Source organism: Gobio gobio (assembly GCF_949357685.1).
Source record: "Gobio gobio genome assembly, chromosome: 25".
Lineage (NCBI taxonomy): Eukaryota > Metazoa > Chordata > Actinopteri > Cypriniformes > Gobionidae > Gobio > Gobio gobio.
In genome coordinates, this window is record NC_137121.1 from 13647467 (window position 1) to 13669166 (window position 21700).

Here is a 21700-nt window from a genome sequence, read left to right on the forward strand (position 1 = left end):
TATGTACCTCAGTTTTGGGGTCAATAGTTCGGTACAATAGGAAAAATGGTCACACTTTAGTTTAGGCTCCAATTCTCGCAATTAACTATGAATTTTGCTTCATTAAACATCTAATTACTGCTTAAGACACGTTTCCACCGAAATTACCTGGAACAATTTGTCCCAGGAACTTTTTTCCCCCCAGACCTGTTGCTGTCTGCGTTTCCATTGCGGTCTAAAGTACTGTGAATATTAGGCAAATTAGTCTGGTGACTCTCCATTTCCCACTGGATTTCGTCCTCCGCAAATAAGTTAATAAAGCCTGAACCTCATCGTCAGTCCATCGGTCGTATTTCTTAAACTCCATTGTTGATTCGAATAGCAAACAACTCTTACTGCACGCACTGCAACAGACTTGGTGGTTGAAATAAAATGCTCTGTGGAGTCAACCAATTAAAATTCTGCGTGATCTCAACCAATCAGCATGTTCAGCGCCCAAGCCCAACCCCTGAAAGTTCCTGAACTTTGAAAAAGTACTATCTCACGAACGGGGACTGTCTGAGGGGGAAATTTTTACCCGGAACTTCATGTAGACTCTAGTCCCTGCGGTCGAAACACACAGAGTACCACCCCAAAGTCCCTAGTTCCTGGGCAAAGTTTCTGCGGTGGAAACGTGGCTTTAGTTAGTAAGGTTGTTAAGTTTAGGTATGGGGTAGGATTAAGGGATGTAGAATATGGTCATGCAGAAAAGGCATTAATATGTGTTTTATAAGTACTAATAAACAGCCAATATCCTAGTAATATGCATGCGAATAAGCAACTCGTTCATAGTGGATTGGACCCTGGATTTGAGTTAATTGGACCCTAAACTAAAGTGTTAAAGGAAAAAGCAACATATCCACAATTCTAGGTTTCTTCTCTTTTCTTTTGAACCGACCGTAGTGCAAATTATAGTTTTGCCATCAGGGGGGACTCCTTTAAGCACTAAGCAGTAAACAGAATGCACTCTTGCATAGCTCGTATATTTAAGCAGGGCTGATAAAAAACAAAAGGTTTTTGGTCACAAGCAGATACAAAACGGAAAAGCATCTCATGTTATAAAAGTACAAAATAAATAGAAAAATGAAAAATAAAACTTTGCGCACAGTTGAGTATGCAAGCCTTTCAATGGATACTACTGTGAGCACCCCCTTCTGGATTGGAGTGCGCATAGACTGTGACTGAATGTATTCGTCTTCTGACTGCATGCACCGGACCGTGACATCCGCTCCATGACTGTTGGGGATGAATAGATGTACCGTTACACCCCTACTGTTAACACTGTTGTTTTTCGCAGTGATGTAATTGTTTGCATTGTTTGCTGCTGTTCTTTAAAAAAAAACAAATGGGGGCATTTATTGGTTAACTCCATATTAAAGATGCATTTTTTTATTCCTTTTTTGCAAAGTACACATTTAATCTCTCAAATAATATGATGACATGCACAATAATTATAAAATAATTAGCAAAATGTAGTTTAAAATAGTTTTAGATAAATTGCAAGTCACTCCATAACGTGTTATCAGCTACCTATAATTGGAGTCCTGCAGCAGCCCTAACCTTTGTATCAAATGCAAACCTGTCAAGTTTTGCAGAAAAAGGTTCACCATCTCGACCTGACCACAGTCCTTCAGTTGTCTGTTCACCATTTTGACTGCCTGATCTCCATCTCGTCTCTTTGGAGCTGCTTTGTGTTTAGTGGGAGGCCAGCCGCTCTTGCACTGACCCGTGGAGGGGGGCCGTAAAACAATCTACCGGTTAAACTTCAAACTCCATGAAGTCCTCCTCCCCCTTGATTCTGTCCACACACACACACACACACACACACACACACACACACACACACACACACACACACACACACACACACACACACACACACACACACACACACACACACACACACACTCACACACTCACACACTCACACACTCACACACTCACACACACACACACACTCAAGCCAAAGCCGATGATCTTTTGTTTGAACTAAACCTGAGAGGCTGTGCATAACCTCTGACAGAATCTTAAATATGTTGTCATTTTTAAAAAAGCTCCCATTTTGTATTTATTCTGCTCTTATCTCTCGTTGTCAGCTGTTGTGTTTGTTAGAAGTCTTTGTTGGAAGCCATAATATTTTCCCTTCGGACTGGCCAGTGTTTCGCTAATTCTTGGGAACGTCTCGTTCTCTGGTTACACACAAGTGTGGTGTTAGCTTGCGGCCTGTCTCACTCTCACTGATATGCCTGAGCTGGTTTTGTTTGTTCGTTGGCATGGAGACTTCGGCTGTATGACAACTGTCTCCTGTGATTCCAAGATGTGCTACTTTATCATTTGAATTATAAAACTGAAACTCTTATGTAATATATTACATAATGTTCATCTAAAGGTTGATTTAATCATAAAGTGGACTTTTTTTAAGAACTCCACAAAAATCATCAGTGCTTACTGCATTAGTGCTTGTGACACCCCATTTAATTTAAATATAATATAGTTTAATTTTTGATTTTGCTCTTGAATATTATATTAATTATAACACAAAAAATTGATTAATTATAACACAAAAATGTAAGTGTAGATCTCTGAACATGGTGTCTCTATAATAATAGAATTTGTTCATTTGTTGCTAGAACAATCAGCAATAAATATCCTAAAACTTAAAAAGGCAGTGTTGTCCAGTTTCCAGTACTGTAAATCTGTCTATTTAAAGAAACAATATGTAAGATTTTTGGATTCTAAAACCACTAGAACAATGTGATACATTTTGTTGACTTATGTACTTACATTATCCCAAATGTTTCCAAGGATGTTTAAATTCAGAGAAATCCTCAATTTTAACCAGTGTAATGGCCCGTGTCATTGTGTCTGCTGTTAATGACATTACCGCAAATAAAATGTCAGAGGAACACTATTTTGTCAAGTGGCTAACATAGCATAATCAGAAAGAGCTTTATTTGTAGTAACAGTAATACAGTTTTTCCCACCATACAATACATTTTTTGTTTACAAATACAATACAATTAATTGCATGTAATTTAGGAACATAAATCATCCAGCTTTTATTATCATGATATTCTAATTGAGATCTAGCTTACTGCAGTGTGCAACAAGTAATGTTATAACATAACTTTCAACACACTCAAAAGTATTTTTAGTATAATCGTTTTGACTGTCAAACATCGTTGCGTTACCCCACAATTTAAATGTCAGATAAAGTGACCTGTATGAGTAGTAATTCAACAATTGTGGCAATTTCATTAGAAAATGATAAAATGATTTGAATTAAAGTGATTGTAACTATAACAAAGTTCAAGTTCAGTGAAAGAGGCGGGAACCGACTAGTGTTGTCAAAAGTACTGACTTTGGTACCAATTCAATACTGAAATGTTAAAGGGTTAGTTCACCCAAAAATGAAAATTCTGTCATTAATTACTTACCCTCATGTCGTTCGACACCCGTAAGACCTCCGTTCATCTTCGGAACACAAATGAAGATATTTTAGTTGAAATCCGAGGGCTCAGAAAGGCCTCCATTGGCACAATGCACTTTACACTCTCAAGACCCATAAAAGGTACTAAAGACGTCTTTATAAAGTCCATCTCACTACAGTGGTTCTACAATAACTTTATGAATCGGCGAGAATAGTTTTTGTGCACAAAAAAACCCTAAATAACGACTTATATTGTGATGACCGATTTCAAAACAAGGCATCATGAAGCTTCGAAGCGTTATGAATCAGTGAGTCGATTCAGCGGTTTGAATCAGCAGTTTGGCGGTTTGACACACGATCCGAATCATGATTCGACTCGCTGATTCATAACGCTTCGAAGCTTCAGACGACTGCATGCGACTTTCCTGAGCCCACTGGATTTCGTCCTCCGCAAATACACTTAATAAAGCCTGAACCTCGTCGTTGGATTATCAGTCGTATTTTTTAAACTCCATTGTTGATTTGAATAGCAAACAACTCTTACTGCACGCACCGACTTTTAGGTTGAAATAAAATGCTGCGTGAACTCAACCAATCAGTATGTTCAGCGCCCAAGTCCCACCCCCAAAAGTTCCTGAACTTTGAAAAAGTACTACCTCGCAAGCAGGGCCATTTTGAGGGGGAAATCTTTACCCGGAACTTTATTTAGACCCCGGTTCCTGCGGTCGAAACACACAGAGTACCACCCCAAAGTCCCTAGTTCCTGGGGAAAGTTCCCGCAGTGGAAACGCGGCTATATATGTTTAGGGCATGAACACAATGTCCAATCAGAGTGTTTAAGAATCCGCTCAACAGTGTTTAAAATGCTTGGGGGGAATGCTGGTATCATCACATTTTTTACATTTCAGTACCAAAGTCTGTACTTTTGACAACACTAGAACCGGCAAACGTTAAACGGAACTTAATCGTAAAATAATAATAAAAAACAAAACAAAAAAGGAGCTGGGGTTTATAAGCATAATAAAAGCTCCGGAGCTTATCTGTGGGATTTGAGACCAGTGTGTCGCACTGGTGTCTCATTCCGCTACCATGGCTCTTGGCCCTCCCATGCTTCATACCACAGTAATGTTAATAAAACTTTAATACATTAGCTCATCCATTAACATGATTTCGGTCCGAATTCTGTCGGTTTGCTTTCCATCGGCTGTGAAATTGAAGAAGACAACTCCCATGATTCCATACTCATTAATGGCGTCATCAAGCTACATTGTTATTGTTTTGAATAATCAACCTCTAACTGCAAAACTTGCACACTGTGCCTTTAAATCCTTATTTTTGTGCTTGTTTGATAAAACTGACCACCATGAGCACATGAAACTGCAACATCAAACCCTGCAGCAGTCGCTTTCTTGGCACAATGTCCACCTATCTGTGCTCTGTGTTGCGGTTTGTGCTTTGCAAAGACTAAATATCCTCTTAAATAGGGGTTAGAGTTACTTTAGCCTCACCGCCACAAGTATTTGTAATGGTAGATTCAAGGCTTCACTATGGCAACGCATTAGTGCCATGAGACTCTTTATTATAAAACATTATGGTGCTTTTTCATGATGCTTCAGGAGTGATCTTATTGGAAGAGGTGAAGGTTAAATGTTACATAAACCGTGTGTCTTTCAATGCATAAGTCAGATGGTTATGTCATGTTCTTTTTTTGTCATAGTCTGTGGGTTGTATCTTTCTCTCTGAATGGAGAAAAGCTTGACTTGTTTGCACTACAAAGCCCATCCAAATTTCCCAAGGGGATGTTCCACAGGGAGAGCAACACATGCTACATCCTGTTCATGTCACAGGGGCAAGAGGGCCCTCTCAACCCCTCAACACGCATGCAACTACCACAGCCTTGAGACTGACATCCCTGCCATTTCGGCTGGCTCCCGCAAATTAACGCAAGGGCCTGTAGTGCGGATTGTTCATGCATTCCTCCGGCATGACTCCGGCATGCACATTTAAACTGCTTCTCTGTGCCTGTTGTAGCCATTCAAATGAAAACCCTTGGCTATGTTCGGAATGGAGCACTTGGCTTACTGCATGCCGACTATTATATATTGAATGCAGGCCACTCATGTTTATTTAAAAATGGCATGTGAAATTGTATGCATTATCAAGTAAAATTATTTTACGTTAAGTTTTTATAACTTTTGCAGATCAGATCAAAAATGATATCACACCAGAAATGAAAGGTTGCCTGCATTGCATTGAGAGTAATACTGTATTGTTCTATGTGTGCACTTTTATATGCTACATATTTTGAAAAAAATGTAATAGGCCATGTTGGTTTTTCATTCAGGAAAATTAGCCAAAACCAGGACTGTGCACATGCAGTATACTTGCCGTATAGCAGGAGTGTCCGGTCCTGCTCCTGAAGGACCACCTTCTCGCAAAGTCTAGGTCCAACATTAATTAAACACACCTGAACCAGCTTATCAAGGTCTTCAGGATTACTAGAAACTTCCAGACAGGGAGGTGGCCCTCCAGGAGCAGGACTGGACATCCCTGATCTATAGTACTGCAAAAATGGTACTGAACATAGCCATTAAGCTGCAGAGGCTCTTGCAGTTCCTATGGAAAAACATTGACGGAAACAGAAATAACCCAATATTTGTCCTACGTTTAACACTTCAGGCGAACCAGACGTGATAAATGAAACGTTGGCTAAATCGCCTTATCTCATAATCCTGTTGAAACCTCTCACTTGTTTCCAGACAGTGTCTGCACTAATCATAGCACAGGTAGACCAGGAAGAACCTTTTGTTGTATCTGTCAGTATGCAATTTCCTTGTAGTCTTGTTTGACTGAATCTTTCAGGAAGTGAATGTGTTCAAACAGTATTGATTTCCTCTGCAAGTCTTGATAATATTTAGTTAAGAATTCAGGAATTATAGCAAAGTGATGAAAAACACTGCTTGACATTCCATAGCAAATGTGTAAACCTGTTATTTTCAATAATATTGATTGGATTCTGCTGCTGAATATGGTGTTTTATTTGGACATTTGAAAGCCCATAGCTCGGAGGTGAAGGGGACATGGGATTCTGAGAGGCCAGGCAATGTTGATTCAGACTAAACAAACAGGTGTCTGGTCCTGGCTGCCGGGTGAGGCCAACTTGGCTCTTGCTGGGGCTTGACAGAGGAAATTTGGTTTCTCATGCCCCTTAGAGCATACAAGGACAAAACAGAGGTGAACAAGGGCTGATATGCAAGTTTTTGTTTGTCGCTATGACCTGTTGAGTGTAAGAGAGTGTAGCAATGTGTTAGTTGTACAATTTTTCAATGCCTTGTTGGTGTGCCAAGGGTGCATTTGTTAAAAAGCCTGAGACATGTTGTCTTGGCACCATTTTTTTCATATGCTCTACATTAGTTGCATTTTCGGACTTCATGCGTATGGTGCTGCCATTATTTAAACTCAACATGTTATTGTTGGCCTAAGTTTGTTTGATCAGGCGCTTTTTTATAATCACATGGACCTGTTCTCATCCCCCTCCATGACTCTGCTTGGTTGCAGTCAAAGCAGTGACTCAGAACATTGACCCCTTTCTTGGTTTGAACTCCATGACCCTTTGTTTGGGATTTTGCCTCCATGTCCTTAAACGACGCAACCACATTTTTACCACTACTCATAAAACAAATGCCGACCGTGATTCCAGACTAAAACGACTGCGATATTTAAGCTAATCAACTTTGTGCTTCTCACTCAAATGTACATAATTTGTGTACCAACATTCTCTACTCAACTGTAGTTGAGCAGGCTTTTACTGTGCTCTGTCACATTGCAGTTCTTCTTCTCCTTTGGGAGCACTCTAATCCAAAAATACAAGATGTAATTATAATGTTTACAAAAATATAGCTGGCGTAACTAGAGATGTTTGTTTTTTTGCGTTGTGGGATATATGAGCTGGTACCACAAAGATGTTTAAGAGCCATTGTGTGTAGGTGAGGTCTTGGGTCTAAGAGACTGGGTCTGCAAGGTCCTCCTTCAGATGTACAACTCAAGCATAATTTCCCCTAAAGATCACTGGTTCTGGTTTGGTCTAATGGTTGACTCATGCTCTGGACCAGAACCTCCCAGACTCCGAAAGAGACCCAGAGCTAGATGAGTACCAGACTCCACAAGATTAAGGCTAGACATCGAAAGACCCCGTTTAAGACTTTTATGTTAAGACCCGTAGTAATATTTGTTAGGGTTATCTTAACTTACAAGGTTTCTCCTTGGTCTTTAATTGCAATTTGACACAGTCTAAACCTCAAGATCTAAACCCGGAGCTGCAAGTCCAAGAACCAGAATGCCATTTTAATGAATTTCAATAGAGAAAGAAACTTTATTTATTGCAGCATTTATTTGGTACACTGTGGAACTTTGCATGGCTAAGAGTCAATTGATTGAGTCAATCGAGACCCTGTGCCAAGAACCAAGCCCATAACAAGGGCATGTTTATGTGGTCTTAAGAAGTCTCAGGACCACAAGATCAAGACTTCAGCTCTGCTCTGGATGCAATGAGCTGGTGTCGTGCTGGATCCCAGTCTTCCTCTGTCTCAATGGTTTCCTGTCTTCTATCTACTAGGGTGTTTTAATAATAGATGGCATTTTCTCTTGGATTAAGGTACAAGTTTTCCTCATAGAACAGATTGGACTAAAATTGTGTTTTAATAATGTGGATCCAAATAAACGTATGTTATGTTGGTGTGGGTGTGGGTGTTGGTGTTGGCAAATTGTTAATTTGTCCGTACTTTGTATATCTTGTTGAAAGATAGTTGTAGTGTAAGGCAAGTGAACATTTGAGATGACCTGTTTATATTATTTCTTTTGTAAGTGTAGCGTTTAGTCTTGTGTGTGTCTATTGTGCTAGATGTAGTGTGTGGGTTTAGCTCAACAGGATGAAATCAGTGGTTATAATTAGAACCAGCTGATTATCTCTGTACCCAGTCCTGTTGAGCTTCAACAGTAGCCCTTTTATTCAGTTAAAAGAACAAGGGAACTTGCCTGAAGAAAGAGCCTGTGACCCCTCTCATAATGTCCAGCCCTGTCCCCACCCTGCCGCCTACCCCTGACTTGCTGTCAATATGTTGTCCTTGTTTTAGATTCTCACTTCCTGTCTGTTGCTGCCTGTCTCACATGTGTAGGATAGTGGGGCTTTTTGTGGGGGTGCTCAAAAAGCCCAAATGTGATGCTTAAATTTCAGCTGTGCCAGAATGCAGGCCAAAACACACAAACTTCGGCCCTCTCTCTAGCCTCTAGACATGAATCTGTTGAGGGTAACCACTGGCTTGCTGACTCTGCAGTGTTCTGGCTCAGTAGGTCCATCCAGGAGGCCTCATATCAAAGCTAAGTTCTGGTTTTATGCATGCACGACCACGTAAATCTTTGTAACAGCATGTCCCCTCCATGACTGCCATGTTCTCTGATGTGTCTGCTTGACCCTTAGCCAGTTTCTCAGCATCCACAGTGGCCCCCATCTGGCTTAGGATGAGCCGTCACCCCTCTTTCTCCACCGCAGATCTAGCTGATTTGTTGAGATTTGGAAGTGGATCAACTGGCTAAATGTTTGGAGTTGGATTTGGGGCTGGGGTACTCTGTGAATCAGCATGAGTGGAAAAAGCAGCAGGTGGGATGTCTGATCTCTTCCTGCAGACTAGGGAGGGGAGAAGTATTCTGGGATTTCCGCCTGCACAGGAGCTGTTAGAGGGGTTCAAGTAAAGAAGCCTGTCAGCGTATTAGCAGAATAGGAGAGATTAGACAGTTATCCAGTTTATAACACCTAAGCTCTGTTCCAAACCCTAGTAAGCTGCCTCACTGTCTACTGGCTGCATACTGCATACCGTGTTAACGTTCCCTTGTGTGTAGCACTTACGTGTTCTTCTCATAAAAAGCAGAAGACGCATAACTAATACCCAGTTGATGTCAGAGGAGTTATCATATTGCTAAGCTAATGGCTGCAAGCACACAGAACACACAAATATTGGGTGGCATTCAATCAATTCTAGTATGTTGCTAAGCTAGTGCTGGCCGGTATACCGGTTTATCAAGTATGCAGTTTTCAAATTTTAAAACATACTGTTACGTAGCTGAAACAAGTGACTGTTCGCAAAGACCCACCCCCTTTAGTTACTGTTGCTATGTCCGACAAGTCGCTTTCTCACGCAGTGAAAAACACATCGCAGAGCAAAGACAACGCACTGACAGACAGGACAGAGCAGGTTACTTTTAATATGAAACAAAGTTTCAACTTTTTTCATTTAATTTAAAGTAAAAAAGCCTAAATTTTTGCCAAAATTATCCATTCTGAGATTGCTTTATCCATAAAAATTGCATGATGATGCCTCCGTTATGTTGTAATCTTTTAAAGCTTCCTCAAAAAAAACAATACTTTTATTCTGTTAGTGGGTTTGAGTCAGGTTTCTGCTTTTTAAGGAGAACTGAAATTCTCTGCTCTGTTCCAGCCCTAGTGAGCACAGAGAAAGCATTTTAATGCATCATAACCATATTCTCGACATGAAGGCCGCTCAAGGTAGGTAACTAACATTCATTTTAGTTCAATTGTAGACATCAAAACATAGTCCCAGAATGCATTGCGATGAGCAAAATGGTGGATAAAAATATACTTATATTCAATACTAAGTGTTGTGTAAAATGGACTATTTTACTTTGTGTGTGTGTGTGTGTGATGAGAATAGCATGTTGCTAAAGTAGCCAATGTCAAACTCCATTGAAATCAATTTAAAATTAGAGGATTAGACAGCCAGCTACCTTTGTCTGCAGCAAGACAGTTCACTGGGGTTTGGAACAGAACTTTTGTCACAGGCATGGCGGTTAGTGTGTGCTTGTAAATGTCTGTGTATGGGTGTGCGATGTTCCTGTGTGTCCAGGTTATGAGTAGGGCCTCAGATAACCACAAGGACTTCTAAAAGGGTAATACCTCACCCGGGGCAGATAACCGAACAATAGCTGGGGGCGGTTTATCATTCTTAGTGAACAGAAGGCGGGGGCGGTGTTAACACTCCAATGTCATTTGTTTCCCAGCCTTCTGTTTAGGGGCTGCTTTTGGCCGTCACATTAAAATGATGATTTGTGTCTTATTGTGTAGGCTATACTTTTTTTTTTTTTCAATCAGCTGAGATTTGGGTGTTGTCTGAAGCTTTGTGTGATGGTGGTTGGGTTGTGTTGTGGGTTAAGGGCTGTGGTTTTGCCTCTCATGCCTGGGTGAAGCGTAACACCCTCTTGCAGCTTGCAGATGGGCAATGTGCTTCGCGGCCAGCCGCAAGATTTCACCGTGTGGCATATTTGCTGCCGTTAGAGCCTCTCTTCCACCCGGTGTAATCGGTAATAATGGGTGGGAAATTTACGGATGAGAACATTTCCTCACCGTGATATCCCTAGTGAGTAAGAAGTTCCTCTCTCTGAATTTCTTTACAGAAAATGATCCTGTGTGGTACAAAACATTTCTGATTGGTCATTTTTCAACCCATTCTTATTGATACTTCTAATCACTAGCCATTCTTGCATTTGCAATAAATCTTCTATGTTAGTCACCAAGATAATGAAACATTTGCGACATATTTAAATCCTCACAATTCCACAACAATGTTACCGTTTTAGTTCGCTGGGCATTAAAGTCCCATCTACGTGATCCGTGAACATAGCCACACCTCAGGCTATTCCAATTGTTGAGTCTGAAAACAGATGCAAATAATGGATTTCCTGTTATTCATTAGCTGCAGTTAAATTTTTACTGAAGGTTTTTTTATGGAAGGACCCGGAAGGGGGTGACCATTATGAATGTAGGCAAGCTAATGTGCTCCTAATAGTTATTAGGGTCGCAGTTTTATCTGTTAAAAGCCCCGGGTGATCTGCGTCATGCAGCCTGATGCTCAGAGGCTAGTTTGTTCGTGCACATGATCAGTGAAATACAAAGATCATTGTGGGTGGTAATTGAACATCCTGCATTTGCAGAAATGTCTTGTTGCTAACTCTCTCACTTTTTCTTTTCTGCAGCGGCCAGTGCCATGAAACTGAATCCACAGCAAGCCCCGTTATATGTAAGTATTGCAATATTTGTTTGTTTCATTCAGTATTGCACTTTTCTTAGCATGCTAAAGCCCTCTTTGAGAGGTTGTTGAATGACAAGTAGGCCATCCTGACCTAGTCCCTAGTTAGTTGAAACTTCTAATGAGACCTTGTTGCTCCAAGGCCTGCTAGAATTCTTCCTGTTGGGCTGCATCAGCTTATTTTGGTCTTGGTCAGGGTTCTGGGTAATTATGTTTTTATTTTGTTTTAGTGCTGACCTTTTTTTAATTAGATTTGCTTAAGGCCTAAAGAAGCCCACATGTCAGCAGGATGTCTGACTGAAGACACCACAAGACTATCAGGTCAATGATCAGGGCCGGATCAGTTCACCACAACAAACCACACTACTTGATCAAATGAGACTTTGTAGATTCCTCTGGTTGTAGTGCATCCTTGGTAATGACAACATCCTGCCATTGATGTAACTTGGTGATGATATTCAGAGATAAAACTAAACAGACACACAGGGTCTAAAATGGGCACACCTGCCAAATGAGAGTTCCCTATAAATATTTATTACTTAATTGCCATGAAAGTTTATTTTGCAATATTTACTGTAGATTGTAATATTTGTCATTTTAGATGTAACAGTACAGATACTCTACATCCTTTGTCATGAACTATAAACCGCGTCACAGATGCTGCAACGAATCGCTATATTTGAAGCACACAGCTGTGGCTTTTGCATTTGCTGTGTTCGTGTGTATTAGTATGTGTGTGTGGTTAAAGCTGCACATGTGGTTTTTCCATGTTTAGCAGTTGCAGGTGGCTTGATGAAGCATTGTACTGGTTCTTCTCAGGAGGTTTTGATCAACTCATGGAAGTCACAGATGTCCTCAGTGTCTTATTTTAATGTAGATTTTAAGCTTGAAAATGAGATCAAAGGGAGACGGCTTTCCTCCAAATACTGCAGCAAGCCTTGTAGATCTTCACAGAAACTGCAATTGGATCTCTATATCGCCGCCTCGGCATTGCCCAGGCATGGAACGCACTCATCGTGCAAGTCCGGCAGCTCAATGGGCCCGCCGCATACGCGCCACCCTCTTAACAGCACCGTCTTTTCCAGATTGCAGGAGGGGATAACTTTTTTCTCTGATGTCCGCTCCGTACGAATATCCACGGTGAAATAACAGGCTTGAGTGAAGGAGAAAGATTCAACGACAGTGGACTACTTGCACTGAGCTTCATGACGCACTTCCGTTTTGAAATAGTTCATCTCACTTATTTCCGGTTATGTATATTTTCAATGTACTCTAGTCATCAAGTTGAATAAATGCCACCTAAAATGAGTGTCAATCTGAGAAAGCAGCGGCTAAACTTACAGCATTATTTCACCACAGGGTGTCAGTGCTCGTCTAAACTAGTGATCGCGATGGTGAAGTGGTTGAGACCTGATGAATATGAACCTTTATTTTATTTATATTAAATATTTTAATCACTGTTCTGCCATTTTTCATTGTCCATCATTTTACTGTATGTAATTTACGTGTTTATGCTCAAAATGCTTAAATAATATTCAAAGTGACTGTCATACTTCTCTACTGTGTGCATTACTGTTTAAGATTAATTCAATATTTAACATAGTTGTATTTATTTAAGGCACGTACTAGGGCTGCACGATTAATCTAAATCAAACCGCAATCGCGATTTGGCTTATGTACGATTATGAAAGTGCAAAGGCTGCGAATTTTTAAAAAAAAATTTTATGAAAATAAATAAAAGCCCAGCGTGTCAGTGAAGAGCGGCTCTATGATCAGTAAACGCTGCTTCGTCTGAAAGCACTGCGAGTTTGAGCAACATGTGTCAAACATCTTCACAAACTAGTAATGCGAAGCGGTCATAAACCTGTTGTCCAACCAAATACAACGTTTAAAAACATGTTTTAACTCACTTCATATAGTCAGTCAAGCTGATGTGGCTTCTTATCACAGAATGTCAATCAGCACTGCATACTTTTATTATTATGAAAATACCCGAGAAGGCTTGAAGAACTCAAATACACCATATCTTGTCGCAGAAGTATTATCTTCAGTCAAAGCGTTTCTATCTTCGTTTTATTCAGCATACAGTGCCAGCTTCACATTAGGGATTTCCCATAGGGATTTCCTGAAAACAAAGGATTACTTCTCTGGGGCAAATGTGGAGTTTCTGCTCGAGGGCGCCCTCTGGCCTCCAGTATGAATGAAACTTTTGGGTAGAAAATAAGAAAAATAAAACTCTCTAAATAAATTTATATGACAATCCATATGTTTTTCTTCAATGTACAGGAGTTTTAATCCCCACAGTGGATGCATAAGAGGCTCATATTTCATATTAAATACATAGACTTTAAGAAATTGATATCACAGATAAGCACAGATTTGTATAATAATAATAATAATTGTTTTTTACAATAAATCCTTAGACCTTTCTAATGATTTTTAGTCATAGGCTGTCTGCATACTAACAGGTAACCCATAATTTTTAGTTTTCTGTAAAATATAAATATTATTATTATTATTATTATTATTATACTGTTATATTTATTCTTAAATGCTCTATTTTAATTTTTTAAATATGAATGTTATTTTAATAGTTATATTTCTTATTTTTATTTAGCAATAATTATAATCACATAAGTCACATTAATATATAAACACAAAATATTATATACACACTTTTCATTTGTACAAATAAATAAATAATAATAATCGCATTTAAAAATCGCAATCGCAATTTTAACCAGAATAATCGCAATTAGATATTTTCCCCAGATCGTGCAGCCCTAGCACGTACCGTGCATTCAACTATTTTAAAAGACTGGAATAAAAGCACCAGCGCACACAAGCAATCCTTTTTATTAGTCAAATTTATTTAAAGGAAATGTATGTAAGATTGTGGCCAAAACTGGTACTGCAATCACTTTCAAATTACTGTAGAGCGGTGTATCCCCCCTGACTCGAGGTTGCCAGATAGGCTGCAGGATCCAGCAGGAACGTAGGCTGCTACAAGCAGGGTTCCCGCGGGGTCTTAAAAAGTCTTAAAATGTCTAAAATTTAATTTTTTTAATTTAAGGCCTTAAAATGTCTTAAAAACGGCCAGATTTTCACCCGAGGTCTTAAATTTAATTTAGTTTGGTCTTAAAAAAAGTGTTATCCTCGTTCATTTCCAGAAATGCTGGCTGCAGAAAGTTAGTAACGTTACACTGTAGCAAAAAAGTATCGAATGGCGAAAGCGGAGCTCTAGAGTGTTTGCTGCGCCGCCCTCAGAGCGTTCGTTCGGTGTGTTGTAGTTCTTTCTGGGGGTGTTGGTACACGTACTCGGTGATAAAACTACAAATCCCGTGATAAATGCAATTACCTGCCCGCAAAATACGTCTACATTTAATAACGTTGTATTTTTCTGGACAGAATGAGGCAGACATGCATTGTTGTATATTATTCTATACAGTGATAAAGTCTGCACTCAATCAGCACTGCATACCTTATTATTATGACAATAGTGAAGGCTTGAAGAACTCAAATACACCATAGCTTGATGCAGTCGTGTTTATTGTCTTCGTTTCATCAGTCAAAGCGTTTCTATCTTCAGTTTATCCTACATCGCTAGCTTAACATTAGGGCTAAGGATTACTTCTCTGAGGCAAGTGTGGAGTTTCTGCTCGAGGGCGCCCTCTGGCTTCCAGTATGAATGAAAGTTTGGGTAACAAATATGAAAAATAATACTTCTCTCTAAATAAATTTATATGACAACCCATGTTTTTCTCCAATGTACAGTTTTTCCCCCACAGTGGATGCATAAGAGGCTCATATTTCATATTAAGTACATAGACTTTAAGAAATTTATATCACAGATAAAAAGCACAGAATTACTTTATTTTTTTATTTTATTTTTTACAATAAATCTTTAGACCTTTCTAATGGGTTTAAGTCATAGGCTGTCTGCATATTAACAGGTAACCCAGCAGGTTTTTTTTGTAAAATAAGTTTTCTGTAAAATATAAATGTTATTTTATTAGTATTATTATTATATTGTTATATTTATTCTTAAATACTCTATTTTTAATTTTTTAATAATTAAAATGTTATTGTAATAGTAGTATTTCTAATTTTGTTAAATATTTGTATTTATTGAATATAATCATTATTATTAGTCTTGTTAATATATAAACATTAATATATAAAATGTTATATGCATACACTTTTCATTTGTAAAAAAAATAAATAAAAATCGCATTTTAACCAGAATAATCGCAATTAGATATCTTCCCCAAATCGTGCATCCCTAGTTTCTCCTCTCTCCCTAGAGCATCCCCTGTTCAATCTCTATTATGCTATTAATATGCTGTTTTGTAATCTATTCTATTTGAGGGCAAGTTTGTTTTAGCCTATTTTCATTTTGGGCCTAAGGTTTTGGGCATTTGGCACGTTGTTGGCTGTGGAGGGTTACTAATGTAATTGCTTTATTGCTTTTTTTATTATTTCTTTGATTTAAATAATTTTGGTAATGCGTCGTATAGGTCTTAAATTTCAATCTTTATGGTCTTAAAATGTCTTAAAAAGGTCTTAAATTTGACTTTCTGAAACCTGCAAGAACCCTGTACAAGGAGCTTCCAATGGCAAGTAACGAGTCCTACACAGCAAGTTTTTTTTATTTTATTGTCACAACGTTTTTCTGATTCATAATATAATTCAGGTTATAACAGAGAACATGATTTATTGTTTTAATCAATTGGCAACCATAAAACGTAGTAATCTGCACTCTCATGTATGTAGGTGCGCTGGAAGATGTTACCGGAAACTCCCGAGATGTAATAAGTAGAACGCGGAAGTAGTTGTGAAAGTAGTCCATAGCGCTTAGCGCAGACTTATATAGCGGCCTGGCCTTCCTGTGCTTGAGCGCCATTGGCTATTGCAGGTGCAACAGCGTGATTCAATCAGGCTTCAGCATTTCGGAGAAAGGGAGTCAGCTAATCAACCCAGCTAATTGACGCAATGTTGAGAGACCGACCTCGAAAGGGAAATGGCATTTAATCTCTGCCTCCCCATTTTGCCACTTTTTCCCCTCATTCTTTTCTGCACTCATTTTTATTCCACTCAAATATACATTACATTCTGTTTTATCAATTACTTTGCAAATTGAGTATCATACTCCTAACAAGACTCTACACATTTGAATTACCCCTCATGAACTTTAGAAATTCTAATTACAGCATCAACTGTTGTTATTTCGGTGCTTATTAGCAAGGTTATAGCCCTACTCCTTAGCTAGCCTCAAAGCAATTTCTTTCTGTAAAGTTTTAGCTACAGGACTTGGCTACAAAAACAAACAAAAGCTAGATTAAGTTTTCAAGTGAATTTTTATTGGTACGTTTCTAAGTTTAAGCTACATAACGGCTATAAAAACAAACAAACGCTAGATTAATTTTCAGGTTAATTGTATTGGCAAATTTCGAACAGCTATTTTCAAGACACTTTTTATCTGTTTTAGCTACATAACATTTATAAAATCAAACAGAATCTAGATTCATTTTCAATAAAATTTTTGTTGTCCAGTTTCTACGTTTTAGCTACATATCTTGGTTATAAAAACAAACAAAAGCTAGATTAATTTTCAAGTTAATTTTTATTGGCAAGTTTCTAAGTTTTAGCTACGTGACTTAGCTAAGTTTGTTTTCAATAATTTTTTAATTGGTAAATTTTAACTACATGACAGCTATAAAAACAAACAGAAGCTAGATTAATTTTCAAGTAAATTTTTATGGGCAAGTTTCTAAGTTTTAGCTTCATGACTTGGCTATAAAAACAAACAAAAGCTAAGTCTGTTTTCAATAATTTTTTAATTGGTAAATTTTAGCTACATGACGGCTATAAAAACAATCAAAAGCTAGATTAATTTTCAAGGTTATTTTTGTTGACAAGTTTAAGTTTTAGCTTCATGACTTGGCTATAAAAACAAACAAAAGCTAAGTCTGTTTTCAATAATTTTTTAATTGGTAAATTTTAGCTCATGACAGCTATAAAAACAAACAGAAGCTAGATTCATTTTCAAGTAAATTTTTATTGACAAGTTTAAGTTTTAGCTCATGACAGCTATAAAAACAAACAGAAGCTAGATTAATTTTCAAGTTAATTTTTATTGACAAGTTTAAGTTTTAGCTACATGACAGCTATAAAAACAAACAAAAACTAGATTAATTTTCAAGATAATTTTTTATTGGTAAATTTTAGCTACATGACCGCTATAAAAACAAACAGAAGCTAGATTAATTTTCAAGTAAATTTTTATTGACAAGTTTAAGTTTTAGCTCATGACAGCTATAAAAACAAACAGAAGCTAGATTCATTTTCAAGTTAATTTTTTTTGACAAGTTTAAGTTTTAGCTACATGACAGCTATAAAAACAAACAAAAACTAGATTAATTTTCAAGATAATTTTTTATTGGTAAATTTTAGCTACATGACAGCTTTAAAAACAAACAAAAGCTAGATTCATTTTCACGTTAATTTTTATTGACAAGTTTAAGTTTTAGCTACATAACAGCTATTAAAACAAACAGAAGCTAGATTAATTTTCAAGATAATTTTTATTGGTACATTTTTAGCTACATGACAGCTATTAAAACAAACAGAAGTTAAATTAATTTTCAAGATAATTTGTATTGTTAGTTTTCTAAGTTTTAGCTACATGACAGCTACCAAACAAACCAAATCTAGCCTCATTTTATAGCAATTTTCTTTAGAAACGTTCTAAGTTTTCGATAACATCACCTTCAACAAGAAGAGCAACAAGAAGGTCAGAGCTTTTTGATTATAAGTTAAGAGTTGTAGAGAACCGCTACTTTCATGGTTGTTGTAGAAGCTGATGTGAAGGAGCGTCCTCTGTTCAACACATGACCCAGGCTAATTTGCTCTCCTTAATTATAAACAGAGGAATGGCGGTTTTGGGTTTCCAAAGAAGCAAAGACATGTCATGAAACGTAAGCTGCACTTTGAAGTTTGCTTTTGCACTAAGTCTTGGTCTAAACTTGTTCTGCTAAATTTGAGCTAAATGCAAGTAGCTAAAAGATGCACGGTGGTCTCTCACTCCCACTGTTCTCTCAGACGAGGCAGCTTACCGAGTGTTGTTTTAAACACAGGGCGAAAAGGCCAGGCACTCCTCCTTTGGCACATTGACTTGCGAGATCCTGAAATAGACCAACGAACAACCGAAGTATCAAAAGTACTTCGAGAACCCCCATAGGCCCGCTTCAGGTGCCAAAAATGCTTCCTGAAAAGATGGATCCGATATTCAGCTAAGCCAACAGATTCTGAGGAAGATGAATTGGATTCTGGGTATTTTAGATGTTTTGCTTAGAAAAATCTACCAAGGATTAACACACCATCAGTCTTAAAATATCTCCAGGGCTGCATTAATGATTCGAAGGATTTAAAAAAAACAACCATAAATCCTTAAAACCAAAATTGTGTTTACTTGTTAAGCGACCAAGTAAACACAAAGAGAAAGGATCACACAAAGACATCAAATCTGAATCTCCATGTCTTATGGACACAGTTGACACAGTCACCAGGGTGGTCTTTGTTTCATTTGTTTATGCTCTCGCCTTTGGCACTTTTCCTGGTCCAGCACCTGCTATCCATATTGGGCCGCCGTGGTCTAAAAGTGGCCCGTGACTGACTTGTCCATGTTAGCTGTAAAAATAAAAGATATTTACAACCAAAGAATGTTTCTTGCTTCTAATATGTAGATGGCTTCCATTAGTAACATATTTCTAGAAGCCCATGTATGCGTCACAAAGAAAGTGCGGTCAGATTCCTACACCTTATACATGTCGCTCGGATCGAAGGGTCACCATAACTGCTTCTCATGCAAGCGAGTCATATGACCTAGCCATAAAAAGCCCGTCCCACACCCTGGAATTCAACCAATAGGGATGTACGTTTGGTTGCATTGAATTGAATTCTTGACGTAATTTGTGGTCTTAACGTCTAGCCTTGCTTTACATCTTCAACTGCTTCTCTAGCATCGGGAATAGGACATGAGTTGTGTATTAACACGTTTAGTGTGTTCATGTTAGTCAGATTTAGAGTGAGCAGGCTACTTTCAAGATGAGAATCCACCACAAGTTTGGTGCCTCAGGCCATTTTTGCTGGGTAGAATTATTGTTATAGTTTTTGACTTTCACTTTTATCAACACTAACACCTGTCAATTCTTTATATGCCAATGTATATCGTTGAGGTACTATGAAAATAGTATTCGCAAATTCAATTTGGTTAGGGTTTATTTAAAAAAAAATCTAAATGATTTATACAATTTACATTTTAATATAATCAATGTATATTTATTATCATTAATAATAACCATAGATTATTAAATTACAGCTTTTTTTATATTGTTCGTCAAAACTATTTATATTTTTAGTGTTGTTATTATAAAACTATTTAAAAAACTAAATTTCTTGGTGTACTTTTTAACTATAGAAATATCAGCCGTGATTTTTGCAGACTCTTCTCCAGACCCAGAATGCATAGGAGTTAATCTCACGAAGAGGATTCAGCCGCGTCTCTGATTTACTCCATGGCTGTGATCATCGTCAGCCAAAAAAAGCAGCTGACTGGCATTTGGCAAGGGCACCATGTGGCTTTTGCAGCCTGGCCAATGAAAACATCTCTCGCTAGGATGTCCCGCTGCTTGCGTCACGCTCTGAAGGCCCTGTGTCTGTGTGTCAGACAAAACTTTGTGGCCTAGCATAGTAGCTACAGTAGGTAAATGCAGTGTGGGAATGCTAGCTTGTTACTTTTGGTTTTGGATAATGTAAACAGTCATTCTGCTAAGACAGCCCTGTGAAACTCATCAAGCCACTGTCTCTCTCTCGCTCTCGCTCTTGTTTATTTTTTATCTTATAGAAGCTACTTTTTTCGCTCTCACTCTAATATTCTTATTCACACGCATCGGGAAATATGTGAAGAAATATAAGACAGAGGGTAGACTTTCTTGCTGTCATGCCTGGGAATTTGTTGCAAATATCAAGTGTCAGGTGACGGTGTATTATGAACTACTATTAAAGCTAAATCTAGACTTGGAGTTCAAGCCCAAATTAACATTTTTGTTTTGGTCTCAACCCCCCCCCCCCCCCCCCCCCCTCTTTTATTTGTTTCTTTATTTGTACTTTAGTTTTGCGGCCGTGCGCCACAATTTACTATTTTATAAAATTATTTTGTTGTTGTGTTGTGTTGTTTTTTTGTCTGTTTTGTTCTGTTGTTTTGTTTTTGTTTTGTTTTTGTTTTTGTTTTTGTTTTTGTTTTTGTTTTTGGCTTTTGTTTTGTCTTGCTTTTTGTTTTGTTTTGATAACATGGCCAACCCCCCACCCCCACCCCCCATCTTTTGTTTGTTTCTTTATTTGTACTTTTGTTTTGTGGCCGTGCACCACAATTGACTATTTTTTTAAATGCATAGAAAAGCTGGCCTAAATTAAATTAAACAGCTACATTTTAAGTGCTCTTATTTTTGTTTTGTGTTGTTTTTTTGTGTTTTTGTTTTGTTTTGCTTTAGGGGTTTTTGTTGGTGTTTTTGTGTTGTTGTTGTTTTGGTGATTTGTGTTTTTGTTGTGTTCTGTGGTATTTTTTGTGTTTTTTTGTTCGTTTTTGTGTTGTCTTGTTGTTTGTTTTGTTTTTCTGTTTTTGTTTTGTGTTGTTTTTGTTTTGTTTTGTTGTGTTTTTTTTGTTTTTGGCTTTGGTTTTTTTGTTTTGTTTTGATAACAATTATCTAAGCTAGGAAAATATAGCTTCTGAAAGAACTTGAAGGTTGTCAATACCATAGGCCTACATTTACTGTAGAAGTGACATTTCAAATATCTAAAGAGAAAAAAGGTAACTTACACACACCCACACATGCTGAACTTTTAACAGTAAAGCTATAATTATGAGGGTGGGAAATGCTGATGACTGTTTTTTTCCCAGCATTTGTTGATATGTATATACTGTAGGCTGCCGCTCTGTCCCCGTTCACTTTGTAATGAAATGCGCCTCTCTTAATGGACAGGTGTTGATGCCTCCCTGTTGTTTGAGGATCCTGTAATGATGATTTATAGGCGTTGATGCTTTGTCGTGTAATTTTCTGCACCCACAGGCGATTAAACACTCTGCACTGCTTTTAGT

The 21700-nt window shown here is 38.0% G+C and overlaps 1 protein-coding gene across 21 annotated transcripts in view; it reads left to right on the forward strand.

The window, feature by feature from the left end:
• Positions 1 to 21700, forward strand: part of akap13 (A-kinase anchoring protein 13) — a 149017-nt gene that overhangs the window by 19200 nt on the left and 108117 nt on the right. For all 21 annotated transcript variants that reach the window (XM_079809941.1, XM_079809948.1, XM_079809949.1 and 18 more), the window contains exon 2: positions 11492 to 11535. In XM_079809941.1, coding sequence (XP_079666067.1) covers positions 11503 to 11535 — 33 coding nt within the window. In that variant the 5' untranslated portion in view covers positions 11492 to 11502. The remainder of the gene's footprint in view (positions 1 to 11491; positions 11536 to 21700) is intronic.